General features: G+C 62.5%; 1 protein-coding gene across 1 annotated transcript in view; it reads left to right on the forward strand.

Moving 5' to 3' along the window:
* The first annotated feature begins 1,123 nt into the window (after positions 1-1,123).
* Positions 1,124-15,899, forward strand: part of FBN3 (fibrillin 3) — a 59,748-nt gene continuing 44,972 nt past the window's right edge. Inside the window, exons 1-18 of the mRNA XM_043586441.1 lie at positions 1,124-2,460; positions 2,606-2,688; positions 3,208-3,306; positions 3,497-3,586; positions 3,841-3,936; positions 5,494-5,691; positions 5,797-5,922; positions 6,061-6,186; positions 8,542-8,694; positions 8,813-8,995; positions 9,381-9,524; positions 9,599-9,718; positions 9,841-9,966; positions 12,236-12,358; positions 12,468-12,743; positions 13,030-13,083; positions 14,568-14,693; positions 14,788-14,913. Coding sequence (XP_043442376.1) covers positions 2,264-2,460; positions 2,606-2,688; positions 3,208-3,306; positions 3,497-3,586; positions 3,841-3,936; positions 5,494-5,691; positions 5,797-5,922; positions 6,061-6,186; positions 8,542-8,694; positions 8,813-8,995; positions 9,381-9,524; positions 9,599-9,718; positions 9,841-9,966; positions 12,236-12,358; positions 12,468-12,743; positions 13,030-13,083; positions 14,568-14,693; positions 14,788-14,913 — 2,446 coding nt within the window. The 5' untranslated portion in view covers positions 1,124-2,263. The remainder of the gene's footprint in view (positions 2,461-2,605; positions 2,689-3,207; positions 3,307-3,496; positions 3,587-3,840; positions 3,937-5,493; positions 5,692-5,796; positions 5,923-6,060; positions 6,187-8,541; positions 8,695-8,812; positions 8,996-9,380; positions 9,525-9,598; positions 9,719-9,840; positions 9,967-12,235; positions 12,359-12,467; positions 12,744-13,029; positions 13,084-14,567; positions 14,694-14,787; positions 14,914-15,899) is intronic.

Genomic DNA, 15,899 nt, shown 5'->3' on the forward strand with positions numbered 1-15,899 from the left:
CCTAGGTGAGTCCCGGGACCTCCCGGCCCTGGCTGGCTTCCCGGCCGCCCCAAATCGGAGCCCCGCCTCAGGGCTACCTCCAGATCAATTCCTATCCGAACACGCGGTTCCTGCAGCCCCACCCCCCCACCTCCCTCCAGAGCCCTGAGCCCCCCCCCTCCCATCTAGCCTCTCAGCCCCGGCAGAACTCTGGGTACCCCCCCCCCACTCCGGCTTCTCCAGCCTCTCCGAGTCTCCCCCCCCCGCCCCCCCGCAGCCCCAGGCCCTCCCCCCAGCTCCAGCCCCTCCCCCCAGCCCGGATCCGAGCCCCCGGCCCCCGCCCCGGGAGCTTCGAGGTGCAAACGCGCCCTCCCCCGACTCCTCCCGCCCCCAACTCCCCCCGCCCCCCCCCCCCCCCCCCCCCCCCAGTGGCGGCTCCGGGCTGCGAACGCGACGGGGTCGGCCTCTCGGTTCGCCTTCCCGCCCCGGGCCCCCGGCGCCGCGCGAGCCGGCCCTCCAGCGCGGAGCCCCCGCGTCCGCTCGCCGTGCCTGCCTCCACGCGCGCCGGCTCGCAGGTCGGTGTCGCGCGGGGCCCGCCGGGGCGCCCGCGGGGACGGCGGGGGGCGGGGGAGGCCGGGGCCGGGGAGGGGGAGGGGATTCCTTTGTTCGCGGCCGCAGCCCCGGGCCCACCCGCTCCCCTCTCCGCGCGGGACGGGGGCGCCGGGCGGCGGGAGGGCCGCGGCCCGCAGGTGAGGGCGGAGCCGAGTGCGGTCGCGGCCCGGGGGCCCTCGGTCCTCGGCCCTGCCGGGTGGAGAGCGCGGCCGGCGGGTCCCCCTCCTCGTCCGCGGAGCCCCCGACCGCTCGCTTCCCGCCCGGCGCCGTGCGCGCCTTCCCCGCTCATTCATTCGAGCACCTCCCGGACGCGGGGCGCGGGGCGCGGAGGGCGGAGGGCGGAGGGCGGAGGGCGGGCGGGGGGGGGGGTAGGGGGGAGGAGGATGCCGGTCAGGGGTCAGGACTAGTCAGAGTCTCTACCCACCGCCCCCCCCCACCCAGCCCGGGGCAGAGGGGACGGGGAGCGAGGCGGCGTGCGCCCCGAGGCTGCCTGGAGAAGGCGTCCTCCCCGCGCGGATTGAAGTGGGACAGCTTGGAGGCGAGAAAGGGGTGCCCCTCCCCAGCCAGGCTGAGGCTTCCCGACTCTCGCCACGGTTGACAAGGGTCTCTCCCTTCCCCGAGGACCTGGGGACCACCTGGTCAGGCTCTCTTGGCACCCAAGGCCCAGAGAGGGGCAGCCACCGGCTCAAGGGCACACAGCAGAGTTCCTGCACGTTCCCTACCCAGGACCAGTTCTTCTCTCTGGTCTGGAAAGTAGGAGCTGAAAGGGTCCCCCAGAAGACCACTTGGTCTGTCTGCTGTCCTCCAAGTATTCAGCTTCCTTCCTCCTAACCCGCACCTAGTCATCTCCTTCACCTCCGTCTCTAGCCTCCTGCCCTTCCAGGTTCTGGAGAGAGCCAGCCACCTCCTCAGAGGCGGGGTGCACCCATCCTCTCCCTCTCCCCGCCTCTGCCTGGGCTTCAGCACTCACCCACCCCCAGCCCCTCACTAACTGTGTGATGGCCTTGATTTGCTCGTCTGTGCATTGGGCACAACAGCTATCCCTTCCCTGCTGGGTGGAGGGAGTGCGCCACCCTAATGTGCATCCGCCACCTGTCCCCCCAGCCCTCGGGTCCCCTCCCGTCAGCCCTCCCAGCCAGGATTCTGGGAGTCTCCTCAATGCCTCCTGCCTCCTTTGGAACCAGCTTCCAACTCCTGGTGACTCATCTCCTCATTCGTCCTGGAATTCTGTCCCCTCCCATCTCTGGACCCCTGCCCCAGCCTCCTCACCTGCACGCTTCCTCCCAGGCCCCTGCAAGCCCTTCCACACCCCACCAAACACCCATTCTGCCTTTGTTCCTCCCTCTTCATGCCCTTCAGGGCTTCTCCATCGCCCTGGACCGCAAGTAGAAGTTCCACTCCACACTCCTCCCGCCTGTGCTCTCACTGCGCACTCTGCTCCCGGCACTCTTCTCTCAGCTAACTCTGAGACATCACACCTCCTCCAAGAAGCCTGCCCTGACTGTTCACCTGGTTTCGGGTCAGGGCTGGATGCCTCCCTGGGCTCTAGTACCTGTTCCCCGTCCCCTCACCCTGCCATCCAGCCGTCCCAGCCTCCTGGTTCCCCTGGGTACTCTGTGGCTTCTGCTGCCGTTGACTCTGCTTCCCCTCTGCAGCCCCTGAGGGACGCACGATGGTTCTGAAAGGCCTGTGCTCAGCAAGGAGAAGGGCTGGGGCTTTCACCATGGCCTGGGGCCCCCTGGCTCGGCTCCTGCTGGCCTGGACGGCCCTGCTGTGCATGGTGGGTGTCCACGGCCGATGGGACAGGGCCTTGGAGTCTGCAGGTCCCGGACGTGTGCGGAGGCGTGGCAGCCCGGGCATCTTGCAGGGGTGCGTGGCTCCCGGCATGCTGACAGGCCCCTGGGGTGTGGGCTGGGCTGGGCTGGGCTGGGCTGTCCCGCTGGGTGGGGGGAACGAGGCCCAGGGGATGTCCTGCAGGGCAGGGGCTCACCCGCTGTGCCGCGCTCTCCCAAAGGCCGAACGTGTGCGGCTCCCGCTTCCACGCCTACTGCTGTCCCGGCTGGAGGACATTGCCAGGCGGGAACCAGTGTGTCGTTCGTGAGTGCCATTGCCCCCTGGAGGTGGGGCGGGGGGAAGGGGACGCAGGGGGCGGGACGCCAGGGCAGCTCTCTAACCCCCTGGCAAGTCCAACCCTGTTTGCCAGCTGACTTGACCAGGAGCATCAGGATTGGCCCTGGCCTGTCTTCAGGCTCCCAGGCCACCCTGCTATGTTCATTTCCTTTGCCTCACTGCCTCCTTGTCTCTGTCCCTGCCTGTCTGTCTCCCTCCCGTTGTCTCTCCCCCCATCTGTCTCTATCTCTGCCAGTCTGTACCCCCCACCCCCCAGGTTCTAGAATCTGACTCTACCCCCAGGAGAGCCCTCCACCTCCACACCACAGTCACCGACCCAGCGTCTCCGGCTTCTGTCCTCTGTGCTCAGCCCTTCTGGCCCAAAGAGCCCCTCTCCTCGTGGCTCCCACAGAAACCCAGAGCCTTGCCTGGGCACTGGCGGGGTGGGGGCGGCACAGGATTCGGGTCCCAGCCCTGACTGACTGTCACCTGCTCTGCCCATGCCAGCCGTCTGTAGGCACGCATGTGGTGACGGCTTCTGCTCCCGGCCCAACCTGTGCACCTGTGCTGATGGGAAGCTGGCCCCCAGCTGCGGGGGAAGCCGAGGTGAGCGGGGAGATGGCCCCCCGGGGGCAGGAGGAGAAGGTTGGAGGCTCCCGGATGCCACTGGGGGCCCAGGCTGGTTTTGCCGGAGGACCGACCAGAGCCGGGCCGGGCCAGCCTCGTCTTGCCACCGATCTCATGCATCTCGAGGGTTTGTCACCACTCTGCCACGTGTCCCTCCTCCCGTCCTTAGGGTGCAGCGTCAGCTGCATGAATGGGGGCAGCTGCCGAGGGGAGTCCTGTCTGTGCCAGAGGGGCTACACGGGCACGGTGTGTGGGCAGCGTGAGTATCTCCCGTGAACACCTGGGCCCGGGGGGGCCCAGAGGACGGGTCTCTGCTGTCAGCTGCCCCACCCACCACCCGCGGGCCACTCTTCAGGGACCAGGGAAGGGAGGGACATACGTACCCATCGTCACAGTCTTCTCATTGGGTCTGGGCCACACGGTGGGGATTCCTGGGTGAAAATGGGCTTTTTGGGGCCCCAGCTCCCTCTGCTGCGAGGGGACCTCAGGCCACCCTCCTCTCTTCCTCCACAGCCGTCTGTGACCGTGGTTGCCACAACGGGGGCCGCTGCATAGGGCCGAACCGCTGCGCCTGTGCGTATGGCTTCATGGGGCCGCGGTGTGAGAGAGGTACCAAGCCGGGCGTGGGGTAGGGGCCTTGGGGGATGGCAGGGGGCTTCCCAGCAGCCCCTGAGATGTAACCAGGCCCTGGGAGGCTCCAGCTGGCCTCCTTTCTATTGTCCCTGGTGCTGTGAAGGGCAGAGAAACTGCCGCTCCAGGGAAGGGCATCGGGGAGGGCTTCCTGGAAGAAGCGATAAGTCAGAGTTCATGAGATGGACAAGCCTCCCTTTAATGCACACCCCCCCCCCATTGTCAAAATACTCCCACAGCTGAGGTGGGGCGGGGGTCATCTGTTGGGAGGCAACGGTGTTTTGTGAAAAGTTGAATGCGGGGCAGGCGGAAATAGCTGGACAGCCGGGCCCGGGGCTGCCCCGTCCGTGGGCCCGAAGCCAAGCGGATGGTTGAGGTTCTGGCGGAAGACAAGCGAGGGTGACTCAGGGTGCGCAGAAAGCACGGAGCCCAGGGGAAGCTGAGGAGAAAGCCAGCAGGAGTGGGCAGCGGTGGGGATGCCGGGCTGGTGAGGTTTCGGCTGCGGGAGCCACGAGGCTGCCCCGCGTGTGTGGCCCAGGAGCCCAGGCCGGCGGAGGTGGGCGGACCCCAGCGTTGGGAGGTGCTGCTGGAGGAAAAGACCCATCTGTGGCCAAAGCCGGGGTGGGGACGGTGTAGCTATGAGTCAGAGGCTGGAGGGACTGGGAGGGTCACCTCGGTGCGAGCCGGGTGCTTTTGGGAACTGGAATTCGGGCTGACCCATGGGGAAGGGGAACAGCGTGGGGTGGCTGAGGGGGAGGAGGGTCGGTGGGGCGGGTGAGAGAGGGAGGCCTGAGTGGGTGGTGGCTGGTGAGGGCCCCAGAGAGAGGCAGGAGCCGGGGGGATTCCAGAGTTCTGGGTGAATTAGGTGAGATTCTGGAACTGTTTGGGCTTAGTGGAGTCGGGACCATTGCTGGTTTCTGCGTGTCTCCTCCTCCATACGGGTCTAGGGGGCCCGGCTTTGCCTTCCCGTTCTGGGAGGGGCTTCCCTTGGTCTGTCGCCAGCCCCTTGATTGGAACCATCTGGAGGATGGAACCAGGAAGCCCACATCTGAGCCCGTGTACAGAGGTGGGGGCACTCAAGAGACCACCTTTGGCCGGGCTCAGGGGTCAGGGGTGTGGTGCTGTGCTGGGTCCCTCCTCGAGTCTGGGAGATCTGGCAGGGCCTGGCCTGCACTCAGGGGTGAGACAGGCTGTCCTGCTGGGTATCTATGGTCTCTGCCCAGGCCTGAGGGGAGGGTGGGCCAAGGGGAGTGGTCGGCTTCTCTGACATGCTCTGGTCTTTGTGGACTTGGAGGTCCTGGCCTCTCTTTTGGAGGTTGGTTGGGGAATGCTTTGGGGAGAAAGGGTTTTGAAGGGTGAATAGGAGTTCGTCTGATAGGGCTGGGGTACAGCATGAGTAAAGGCTGCTTGCTGTATTGGTAAAGGAGGCCACAGCAGTGGTCCGAGTAAGAGAGGTAAGGGCCCGAGCTGGGGCTGCAGGGATGACAAGTTCTGGGGCGGGGGGCAGCTGAAGTAGCCAGCTACCCTGTCTCACAGACTATCGGACGGGCCCCTGCTTCGGTCAAGTGGGCCCTGAGGGGTGCCGGCACCAGCTGATCGGCCTCGTGTGCACCAAAGCACTCTGCTGTGCCACCGTGGGCCAGGCCTGGGGTGTCCCTTGTGAGCTCTGTCCTGCACAGCCTCACCCCTGTCGCCGAGGCTTCATCCCCAATATCCACACGGGGGCCTGTCAAGGTAAGGGAGTCAGCGAGTAGGGAGGACGGTCCTGGGGGCCAGGGCTGAATGGGATCCCTTGCAGCCTTGGTTCTTCCCTCTGACGGGCCTCTCATTCCCTTGCAGATGTGGATGAGTGTCAGGCCATCCCGGGCCTGTGCCAGGGGGGCAGCTGCATCAATACCGTGGGTTCCTTCGAGTGCCGCTGCCCGACTGGACACCGGCTCAGTGAGAACAGTGCCAAGTGTGAAGGTGGGCGATGGGGAGGGTGACGACTGGGGGCCTCCTTTGGCTCCGGGCAGCTCAGGGCAGGCTCCCCTGCATGGAGGAGGAAGAGGAGGGGTACAGCTGGTGGCAGACCTGCTTCTGACTAGGCATCCGTCTACACAGATGTGGATGAGTGTGTCAGCGTGCTGGGCCTCTGCTCCGGGGGCAGTTGCACCAACACAGCTGGCAGTTTTGTGTGCACCTGTCCCCGTGGGTTTGCCAGCAGCCTGGATGGCTCCCGCTGCCTGGGTGAGCTGGGGCCTGGGAGGTGCTGGAGGGACAGGGGGCGGTTAGGAGACAGGCCCCGTGCTCAAATATATTTGCAACCCTTCGGCCCTTGGGCTCCTCTAGCCCTCGGGTCTCTATGTCCTTCTGTCGTTTCTGGAACAGGGTTCCCTCCCCTCTGGCTTCCTGGCTCCCTACCCATTAGCCCTTGTGCTCTCTGGACCCCGGTCTTTAAGCCCCTCACTTCCGCCCCGCCCCTCTCCCGCCGCCCCGCCCCTTGCCCCGCCCCTCTGCCCCTCGGACGCAGGACTCCGTGCCCTTCTGGCTCCCTGTCTCTATGCCTCCTGACCCTCTGGCCTCAGTCTCTGTGCCCTTCTACCCATTGCTTTGTCTTCTAAAGAGACTTCCCAGAGACTTCTAAAGAGTTCCCCATTTTCCCCCACACCCTGTGTCTGAGAGAGGGAAACAGACCCAGAGGGGGAGGTTTGCTTGAGCCAACTCAGTAAGTCCAGAATATATGGCCATACCCAGCTCCCCAGACCGCCCCCCCCCCACCCCCCAGCCAGGATGAGGTCCTCTGGGCCATGCCTCCCACCGAGGCCCACACTCCTGTAAGCCCCCCACCCCCACCCTGGACCCCTTCCTGGGAGGCGGGGGACCTTTGGGCTCTCACTCCCTGTCCTGCTGTCCTGCTGAGCTGGTCATTAGACTTTAGACATTGCCGGTGGTTAATGAGGTTGGCCAGGAATATGGCCACTTGTGGCGGGGGATGGGCAGAGCCCTGGTTTGGGGAGGAGCGAAGGGGCTTGGCAGTTCCCCAGCATCACCAGGGCCCCTCTGGCTGGGCCTCTACCAGGCAGGGTTGGGAGTATTGTGTTTGGAGTTCTGCCAGTGTGCTGTGGCCAACACCAGACCTTCTATGCCTCTACCTCTGGGGGCCATCATGGCCAGCGTAGACGACACCTCTGGGCAAGTCCCCTGGAATAAAGGGTGGAAAAAGGGGGTCTCTCCCAGCCACTAAACAGTAGAGCCTAGATTTGAGCCAATGTCCTGGGTGCCAACTGCTACCTGAGCTGCTCACAAACTCTGTGATCTCAGGCTAGTGTCTTAACCTCTCTGTCCCTCAGCTTCCTTATCTGTGAAATGGGGATGGTGGCGATACCTACCTCTTGGAGTCGTGGGGAGGATTAAATACAATTTTGGAGTGATTTGCCCAGAGCTGGATGTGGCGGGCATGCAATACACATTCACAAAGACGAGAGAGCGGTGTAGATGGGGCGCTTGGCTGGGCCCGATCACCGTGGGTGCTCTGTGAGCCGAAGCAGCATCGTTTTTGTTAAAATCCTCACATTCTGTCTCTGTCTTCCCTACTTGAGAGGCGGCTGCTTGGTCAGATCCCCTGGGGTTTGGGTATCTGTGCTCCCATCCCTCCTCCCTCTTTAGTGGCTGTGTGACCTTGAGCGAGTCTGTTGACCTCTCCTCCTCTGGGCAGGCCTTGTCCCCCTCAACCCACCTTTCAAGGGCTGGGATGGTACCCCAGCTGTCACACGTGCACCTGGGGGTCCAGCTGGGGAGGTAGAAATGTTTGCTTGTTTTCTCAGCCCTGGGCGGGGCAGGACAGGGGCTGCTGTCCGGGGCCCTCCCTGCTGGTGGGAGAAGTTTCACTGTGGGCCACTGGCCAGGATTTGTGCGCTTTTAAGCCAAAAATACTCTTGGGGCCTGGGAAATCTGATCGCTGCATAAAGCTGTCAGCCCAAGAACAGAGTGGGATGTGGAAGAGTGGCCGTGGTTCTCGTGTCTGGGGAGCCTCTGGTTCAGTCCCCCTGGGGCTGCAGTCCGTGGTCGTGAACCCAGCAGTCTCCTCCTTGGGCCTCTTCTCAAATCCACAGCCTCTTAGGTTTCCCCAGATTCCCAGGGCTGGCCGGTGAGGGCACACGGCCGCAGATCCTGGCGTCCTCGCTTGAGCATTCAGCCTGACCTCCCAACCCGGGCAGCCCCCCCCCCCAAACCAAAGGGTCTTCCTCGGTGTGGTTGAATGCCCGCAGGGACGGGGAGCTTACTGCCAACGCCAGCGGTAGGCATCCGAATGCTTTTACTTGGAATGAGCCCAAATCTATCTCTCTGGGATCATTTGGAAATCTTGGCAATAAGATTCTCATTCAGTGACGATCGGTCATGTGCCCCACAGGGCGCCCTCCACTTTTCCATCCCGGCGACTTTCTTCTGAGGTGAGGTGGATGGTCTGAGCACCCCCATTCGATGGATGGGGAAACCGAGGCACAGAGCGGCAAGGAAAGCTGTTCTGCAGGTTCTGCAGTGTTGGTGGAGCTGGGATTTGAACCCAGGGCTGGTAACAGATCCTTCCCGTCCCCGTTGCAGACCACCGGGCTGGCACCTGCTTCTCGGTGCTGATTGTAGGCCGCTGTGCCGGAGACCTTGCTGGCCGTTACACTCAGAGGCAGTGTTGCTGTGACAGGGGCAGGTGCTGGGCTCCCGGCCCAGCCCCAGAGCCGTGTCCTCCGAGGGGCTCTGGTGAGTGGCCTGGGGTTGCCCTCCCTCCTTCCTCTGCCCCCCCCCAGAGCTCCTGCCTGAAGACTGCGGCCCCTGGGGCACGACTGAGGGCCTGGCCTCAAACTCTGCTTCCTTGCAGATGAGTTCCAGCGACTGTGCGTGCAGGGGCTCCCGCTGCTGCCCTCCTATCCCGGCCCCTTCCCTGGTCTCCCTGGCTTTGGATCCAACGGCATGGGTCCTGGCCTTGGGCCTGCGTGGCACAGCCCCCATGGCCCCAATGGGCGTGGCGTTCCCGGCCTGGGCCTTGGCAACGCCCATATTGGTGAGGCCTGGGGCTTGGGAAGAGGCATCCAAGACCCAGGGGAGGGGGTCCAGGCCTCAGGGGGAGGGTCAGGGCCTTGGAGTGGGCGTCCTGGCCTGGGCAGTAGAAATGAAAGTACCGACAGCGGTCTGGGGGTGCGGGTAGATGTGGGATCTGGGCCTCAAAGTCAGGGTTCAGGCCTTGGGTAGGGGTCTGGCACCGGGTGCGGGGGGGGGGGCAGGTCTCACTCCATGGTGAGGGTCTGGGCCCACAGTGGGGTGTCAGCGGGTGTCTGCGGCTAGGGCGGGACTCCAGGCTGAAGTGGGCGGGGTTCCAGCCTCCGCGTGGGCGTCCACACGCAGAGGCCCGGCCGAGACTCGGGTGCGCCTGCTGTCCCCGCCCTCAGGCACAGCCACCCTGAACCAGACCATCGACATCTGCCGGCATTTCACCAACCTGTGTCTCAATGGCCGCTGCCTGCCCACCCCTTCAAGCTACCGCTGCGAGTGCAACGCGGGCTACGCACAGGACGTTCGCGGGGAGTGCATCGGTGAGCGGCGGCCGGGTTGTTGGGGGGGGGGGGCGCACCCCGCCGGGCGGGGGCTCAGGGTCCTCTGCCCGCAGACGTGGACGAATGCGCCAGCAGCCCCTGTCACCACGGAGACTGCGTCAACACCCCCGGCTCCTACCGCTGCCGGTGCCACGAGGGCTTCCAGGCGGCGGTGGCCAAGCAGGCGTGCGTGGGTACGGCCGTCGGTCGGAGAGCGGGGGCGCTGGGGTTGCCCTGCCGGCGGGAGCCTGCTTCGGCGGCCTGAGCCCGAGTCTGACCGCCTGCCACCTCCCCCCGCGTCCCCACCCCCACCCAGACGTGGACGAGTGCCTTGTGGGCAGCAACCTGTGCCACCGCGGCCGCTGCGTCAACACAGACGGCAGCTTCCGGTGTGCCTGCAACGCGGGCTTCGAGCTCGGCCCGGGGGGCAAGAACTGTGTGGGTGAGTTGGGGGTGGGCAGGTGGGTAGGGGGGCTTGGGGGCCCCGGTGGCTGCCGGCGGGGCCCACCTTGCCGGTCTCCTCTGTGGCACCACCCACCTCCGTCCCTAAGGCAGAGAGAGAGCCCCCGCTCCCACTCCTGAACCCAGCCAGCCTGCTCGAGATCCTTCTTGCGCCGCCCTTCGGAGTCGCCGCGGGGGCCCTCCCCGGCCGCAGCGACCAGGCTGGCTGGCCTGGGGCCATCCCAAAGTCCACCTGGGTCCTCGGGGTGGTCCTGCACCACCCTCGTGCAGCACCTGCCAGTGCCTCGGGGGTGGCCTGCCACATGTCCGTTCCCCCCCCCTCCCCCCCCAGCCCTTGCAACCCATCACCGACACTTCTCAGAGCGAGCGGCCAGCCTGGTGCTGCCACCACCCCCGGGAAGCCCTCAGCCAACTAACTGACTCCTTCGTTCCCTCCCTCCTGCGTTCGCTCCCCGAATCCCAGCAGGGGCTGTCCGACCCCGGTCCTGTCCTGTCCTGTCGCAGTCTGGCTGAGAGCGTGGGATCAGGGCCATGGGGTTCGGGGAGCGTGTGTGAGCGCCTCGCCCCTGCTGGTGGCTGAGGGATGTGCCCGTGGGTGGAAGGGCACATCGTTTCTTCACCCCTCAGCTGGTGGACGTTGGGGCTGTTTCCTCTTTTCCCGATTATGGGTATACTGCGATTGACATTCCGCGCAGATTGTTGTGTGCATCGCTCATTCATTCATTCATTCGTTCCTTTCTGCTTTTTTTAAAATTTACATCCAAGTTAGTTAGCATATAGTGCAACAGTGATTTCAGGACTGGATTCCTTAGTGCCCCTGACCCATTTAGCCCATCCCCCCTCCCCCACCCCCTCCAGTAACCCTCAGTTTGTTCTCCATATTTATGAGTCTCTTCTGTTTTGTCCCCCTCCCTGTTTTTATGTTATTTTTGTTTCCCTTCCTGAGTCTCTTCTGTTTTGTCCCCCTCCCTGTTTCTATGTTATTTTTGTTTCCTTTCCCTTATGTTCATCTGTTTTGTGTCTTAAAGTTCTCATATGAGTGAAGTCATATGATTTTTGTCTTTCTCTGACTAATTTTGGTTCGCATAATCCCCTCCAGTTCCACCCAGGTAGTTGCAAATGGCAAGATTGCATTCTTTTTGATTGCCGAGTAATACTCCATTGTATATACAGACCACATCTTCTTTATCCATTCATCCAGCAATGGACATTTGGGCTCTTTCCATACTTTGGCTATTGTTGATAGTGCTGCTATAAACACTGGGGTGCATGTGCCCCTTCAAAACAACACACCTGTATCCCTTGGATAAATGCCTAGTAGTGCAATTGCTGGGTCGTAGGGTAGTTCTATTTTTAGTGTTTTTTTTTTTAATTTTTTTTTAACGTTTTTATTTATTTTTGAGACAGAGAGAGACAGAGCATGAACAGGGGAGGGTCAGCAAGAGGGAGACACAGAATCCGAAACAGGCTCCAGGCTCTGAGCTGTCAGCACAGAGCCCGACGCGGGGCTCGAACTCACGGACCGCGAGATCGCGACCTGAGCCGAAGTCGGGCTCTCAACCGACTGAGCCACCCAGGCACCCCACCCCTTTTCTTTTCTTTTTTCAAAAATTCTTTTAACGTTTATCTTTGAGAGAGAGAGTACGAGTGGGGGAGGGGCAGAGGGAGGAGGGGACAGAGGATCTAAAGTGGGCCCCCGAGCTGACAGCCCAGAGCCCGACGCAGGGCTCAAACCCACGAACCGCGAGGTCATGACCTGAGATGAAGTCAGTCGCTCAACCACCCGAGCCACCCAGGCGCCCCTGTTCTCCCCTTTTCTTTGTTTGAATTGAGGGGAGAGTCACACCACCACCTCCTTTATTAAAGACAAAAATTGCAGCAAAACATACATAGCCTCAAACCATTTTGACCATTTTTAGAGGGACGATTTGGTGGCGTTTCGTACAGGCTGGTGCAGCCACCACTCTGCCTTTGAACAAATATTTATGGAGCACCGACCTGTAGGTGGAGCCAAAGACCCCCTGCCCCCACCCGAGCGTGGCCCAGGAGCGCTCACGTTCCAGCAGACAGACTGACAGCCAAGCGGACAGAGCCAGTTGCCTGGTGGGGCTCCCAGCCCCTGGGTGGGGTCCTGGGGGCTCAGCCCTCACTCTGCTATGCAGAGGAGAAGTGAGAGGGGGGCCGGTCTGCGAGCAGGGCCGGCAGAGCCAGGGGCCGGGGCGGGGCTCCAGCCTCTCCGGTGTCCCTAGATCACAACGAATGTGCCACCACCACCATGTGCACCAACGGAGTGTGCCTCAACGAGGATGGCAGCTTCACGTGTCTCTGCAAATCCGGCTTCCTACTGGCGCCTGGTGGCCGTGACTGCGTGGGTGAGGCCCGGTGGCCGGACAGACGGGCTGGGCAGGGGGTGGGGTGCGGTGGGGCCCGCTGGGACCCGTTGCAGAGCCTCCCCGTGCCCCCCCCCCCCACCCCCTGCAGACATCGACGAGTGCCAGACTCCGGGCATCTGCGTGAACGGCCGCTGCACCAACACCGAGGGCTCCTTCCGCTGCCACTGCTTGGGGGGGCTGGCGGTGGGTGCGGACGGCCGCGTGTGCGTGGACACCCACGTGCGCAGCACCTGCTACGGGGCCCTGGAGCGGGGCTCCTGCGCACGCCCCTTCCCCGGGGCGGTCACCAAATCTGAGTGCTGCTGTGCTAGCCCAGACCACGGATTCGGGGAGCCCTGCGAGCTCTGCCCTGCCAAGAACTCCGGTGAGCGTCCTGCTGCCTGGCCCAGCCTGCCTTTGTGTCCCCGTAGACCTTCCAGTTCACCCTGGGGGTGGGCGAGGACAGGCGTCTTGGTTCCTATGGGGTGTTGGGGGTGGCATCTCTCTGCTGGTCACTCTTCCCAAGAAGACACCGCAGGAAGTTGCTGTCTCCGTTGGGGGAGGCAATCGGGTCCCAGACTCTTGCTCCACACCAAGGGGTCACGTCCTTGGGAGTGGCTTGGGTGCAGCGATGACCACTGCCCCCTCTCCCCCTGTCTCTGCCACCCCAGCTGAGTTTCAGGTTCTGTGCGGCAGCGGTCTGGGCATCACCACGGATGGTAGAGGTGAGTGGCAGCGGGTGTCGGGAGAGGGCAGGGGGGCAGGGTGCTGGATGGGCACCGTGTCAGTTTGCGGAGGCTGTCGTAGACCGGCACCACGGGCTGGGGGAGGCTGGGGGGCTTCAAGCACAGAAATTTATTCCTCCAGAGCTATGGAGCCTCCAAGTCTGAGATCAACATGTAGACAGGGTTGGGAGAACCTGTTCCTTGCTTGTATTCCCAGCTGCCTGTGGTCACTGGAGTTTTGGTGTTCCTTAACTTGCAGAAGGAGCCCCAATTTCCGCCTCCGTCTCTACGTGGGGTCCTCCCTGCGTGTCTGAGTCCGAATTTCCCCCTTTTGTGGGTTTGCAATCATCCTGGAATGGATGGGGGGTCCACCCTAACGACCACATTTTACCTGGATCACCTCTGCAAAGACCCCGTTTTGCCATAAGGTCCAATGCTGAGGTCCTGGGGGTTTAGGATTTTAACGTATGAATTTGGGGAAGACGCGACTCAACCCACAGAGCTGGAGATGGTGGGTGTGCAAAGCTGTGCTTTCTCCCACACCTTTCCCTCCTGAGCTGTGATTTGTTTTGCCCCAGTCGCTCTCCAACCTCCCTGATTCTTGTCATTCCCCCCACGACCGACAGTCCCTACCCTGGGATCCCTGGCTGATCTCCCGTGGCCACAGCAGGCCTCAGCCCAAGGGGCCTTATCTGTACAGGTGAAACCTGAAAGCAAAGGAAATTGCCCATGTGTGTGTCTCCTCATTGGTTTGCTGAATACACACACACACACACACACACACACACACACACACACACACACAGAAACAGCCTTTCTGCCTGAGTGGTAACCAAAGAACTTAGGATACAGTTGATTTTCCCTTGACCGCTGGGCCATTGGGGGAGGACAGACATCTGGACCACCACCCCCTCATCCAGTTAAAGGCACTGGCTCTGGAGCCAGATGCCTGGGTTCGAATCCCAGCCCTACTGTTTACAGGCTGAATAACCTGGGGCAGGTTACTTACCTTGTCTGTGCTTCAGTTTCCTTGTCTGTGAAGTGGGCACAATAATAGGACCTGTTTCGGGGCTGTTGTGAGGGTCAGTCGAGTTAATATGCACCGAATGGTAAGCCCTCCGCGACGGTAGCAAGTAGGACTGCCTTTGTTCTGATCGTGTCGCCGCGGTACAAGGGTTTGCTCCAGGGGCGCCAGACTGAGGACGGCTCTGCCCCCAGGAACATTTGGCACTGTTTGCAGAAATATTGGGAAGGGTGCCCTTGGCGTTTCGTGGGCGGAGGCCAGGGACGCTGTTCAGCGTCCTACAGTGCCCAGGACGGCCCCACAGCCAAGAACGGCCCCGAAGGGCCACCGCGCCGAGAAACGCTGGTTTAGAGGGAAATGAGGCGGGGTCTGGGCTGAAGCTCGGGCCTCCGCGGGGGGACCTGGCTTCTTGGAGGCTCCTAGGAGCCCGAGCAGCCGCTCTGTCGTCTTCCTGCTGCAGACATCAATGAGTGTGCCCTCGACCCCGACGTCTGCACCAACGGCATGTGTGAGAACCTTCGCGGCAGCTACCGCTGCGTCTGCAACCTGGGCTACGAGCCGGGCGCGGCCGGCAAGCAGTGCGTGGGTGAGCATGCGCGGCGGGCGGCGGGCGGGTGCGCGGGCCTCCCCCCTCCGCAGACGCCCTCACCGCGCCCTCCCGCCCCCACCCCTGCCCCTAGACGTGGATGAGTGCGCGCGCAACAGCCTCCTGTGCGACAACGGGCGGTGCCGGAACAGCCCCGGCAGCTACAGCTGCTCCTGCCCCCAGGGCTTCAGCTTCCGGCAGGACACGGAGACCTGTGAAGGTACAGCCTCCGGGCACACTGCGTGCAGCGTGCACGAACACAGACGCACACGCGCTCGAACACTTACGCGTGCTGCGTGCGCCGTGTACACACGCACACACACTGTCAGACGCTCGTGCATGCTGTGTGTGCACACGGACACGCCCAGGCACGTGCTGCATGTGCTGTGTGCACGCACACACTCTCAGACACTTCTGCATGCTGCGTGTGCCTACATGCATGCACTCGGGCACACACGCTGCATGACACGCACACACTTACACATTGCATGTGGCGTGTACACACAGGCGTACATGCTCAGGCACTTGCACGCGCTGCATGCGGTGCGTGCACACAGACATGCTGAAAGACGCATGTATGCTCGTTACACACACATTTGCACTCACATAACTCGAAGACCAGTATATTCACGACTCGGTCTCACACAGTTATACACACTCATGGGTGCGTGCACTCAAACACACGTGTACCCCCATGCACACACTCACTTCTTCTCACGTTTTACACACTTGAACTCACAGCCACACACAGTCACACCCTGAGAGGCACACACTTGTGCGTGCAGTCACTCAGTTACTCAGACTGGTACTCACTCAGGACACACACACCCGTGTTCACACTCACAGACGTGCCCATGTAGCTACACACACTCAGGTGCACGCTCTCAGATGCGTGTGCCCACATCCTTATGCTTTCACACACTTAGATGTGTGTTCACATGCATGCACTTGTGCTCACACACACATGCTCACATGCATGTTCAAGCATGCGCACACTTCGTATCGATGTCCTTATTCCCTAGCAGTCGTGTGGCCGTGCCCCCTCTGCATGACCCCACCTCTCCCTGGGCCTTCTGTCTTCTCGCCCTCCCCCCAGCAGCCCTGCTCGCCCTACTCCGGAGCGACTTCTTTTTTTTTTTTTTTTTTTTTTTTTTTCAACATTTTTATTTATTTTTGGGACAGAGAGAGACAGAGCATGAACGGGGG

This window comes from Prionailurus bengalensis, chromosome A2 (assembly GCF_016509475.1).
Source record: "Prionailurus bengalensis isolate Pbe53 chromosome A2, Fcat_Pben_1.1_paternal_pri, whole genome shotgun sequence".
NCBI classification, from domain to species: Eukaryota; Metazoa; Chordata; class Mammalia; order Carnivora; family Felidae; genus Prionailurus; species Prionailurus bengalensis.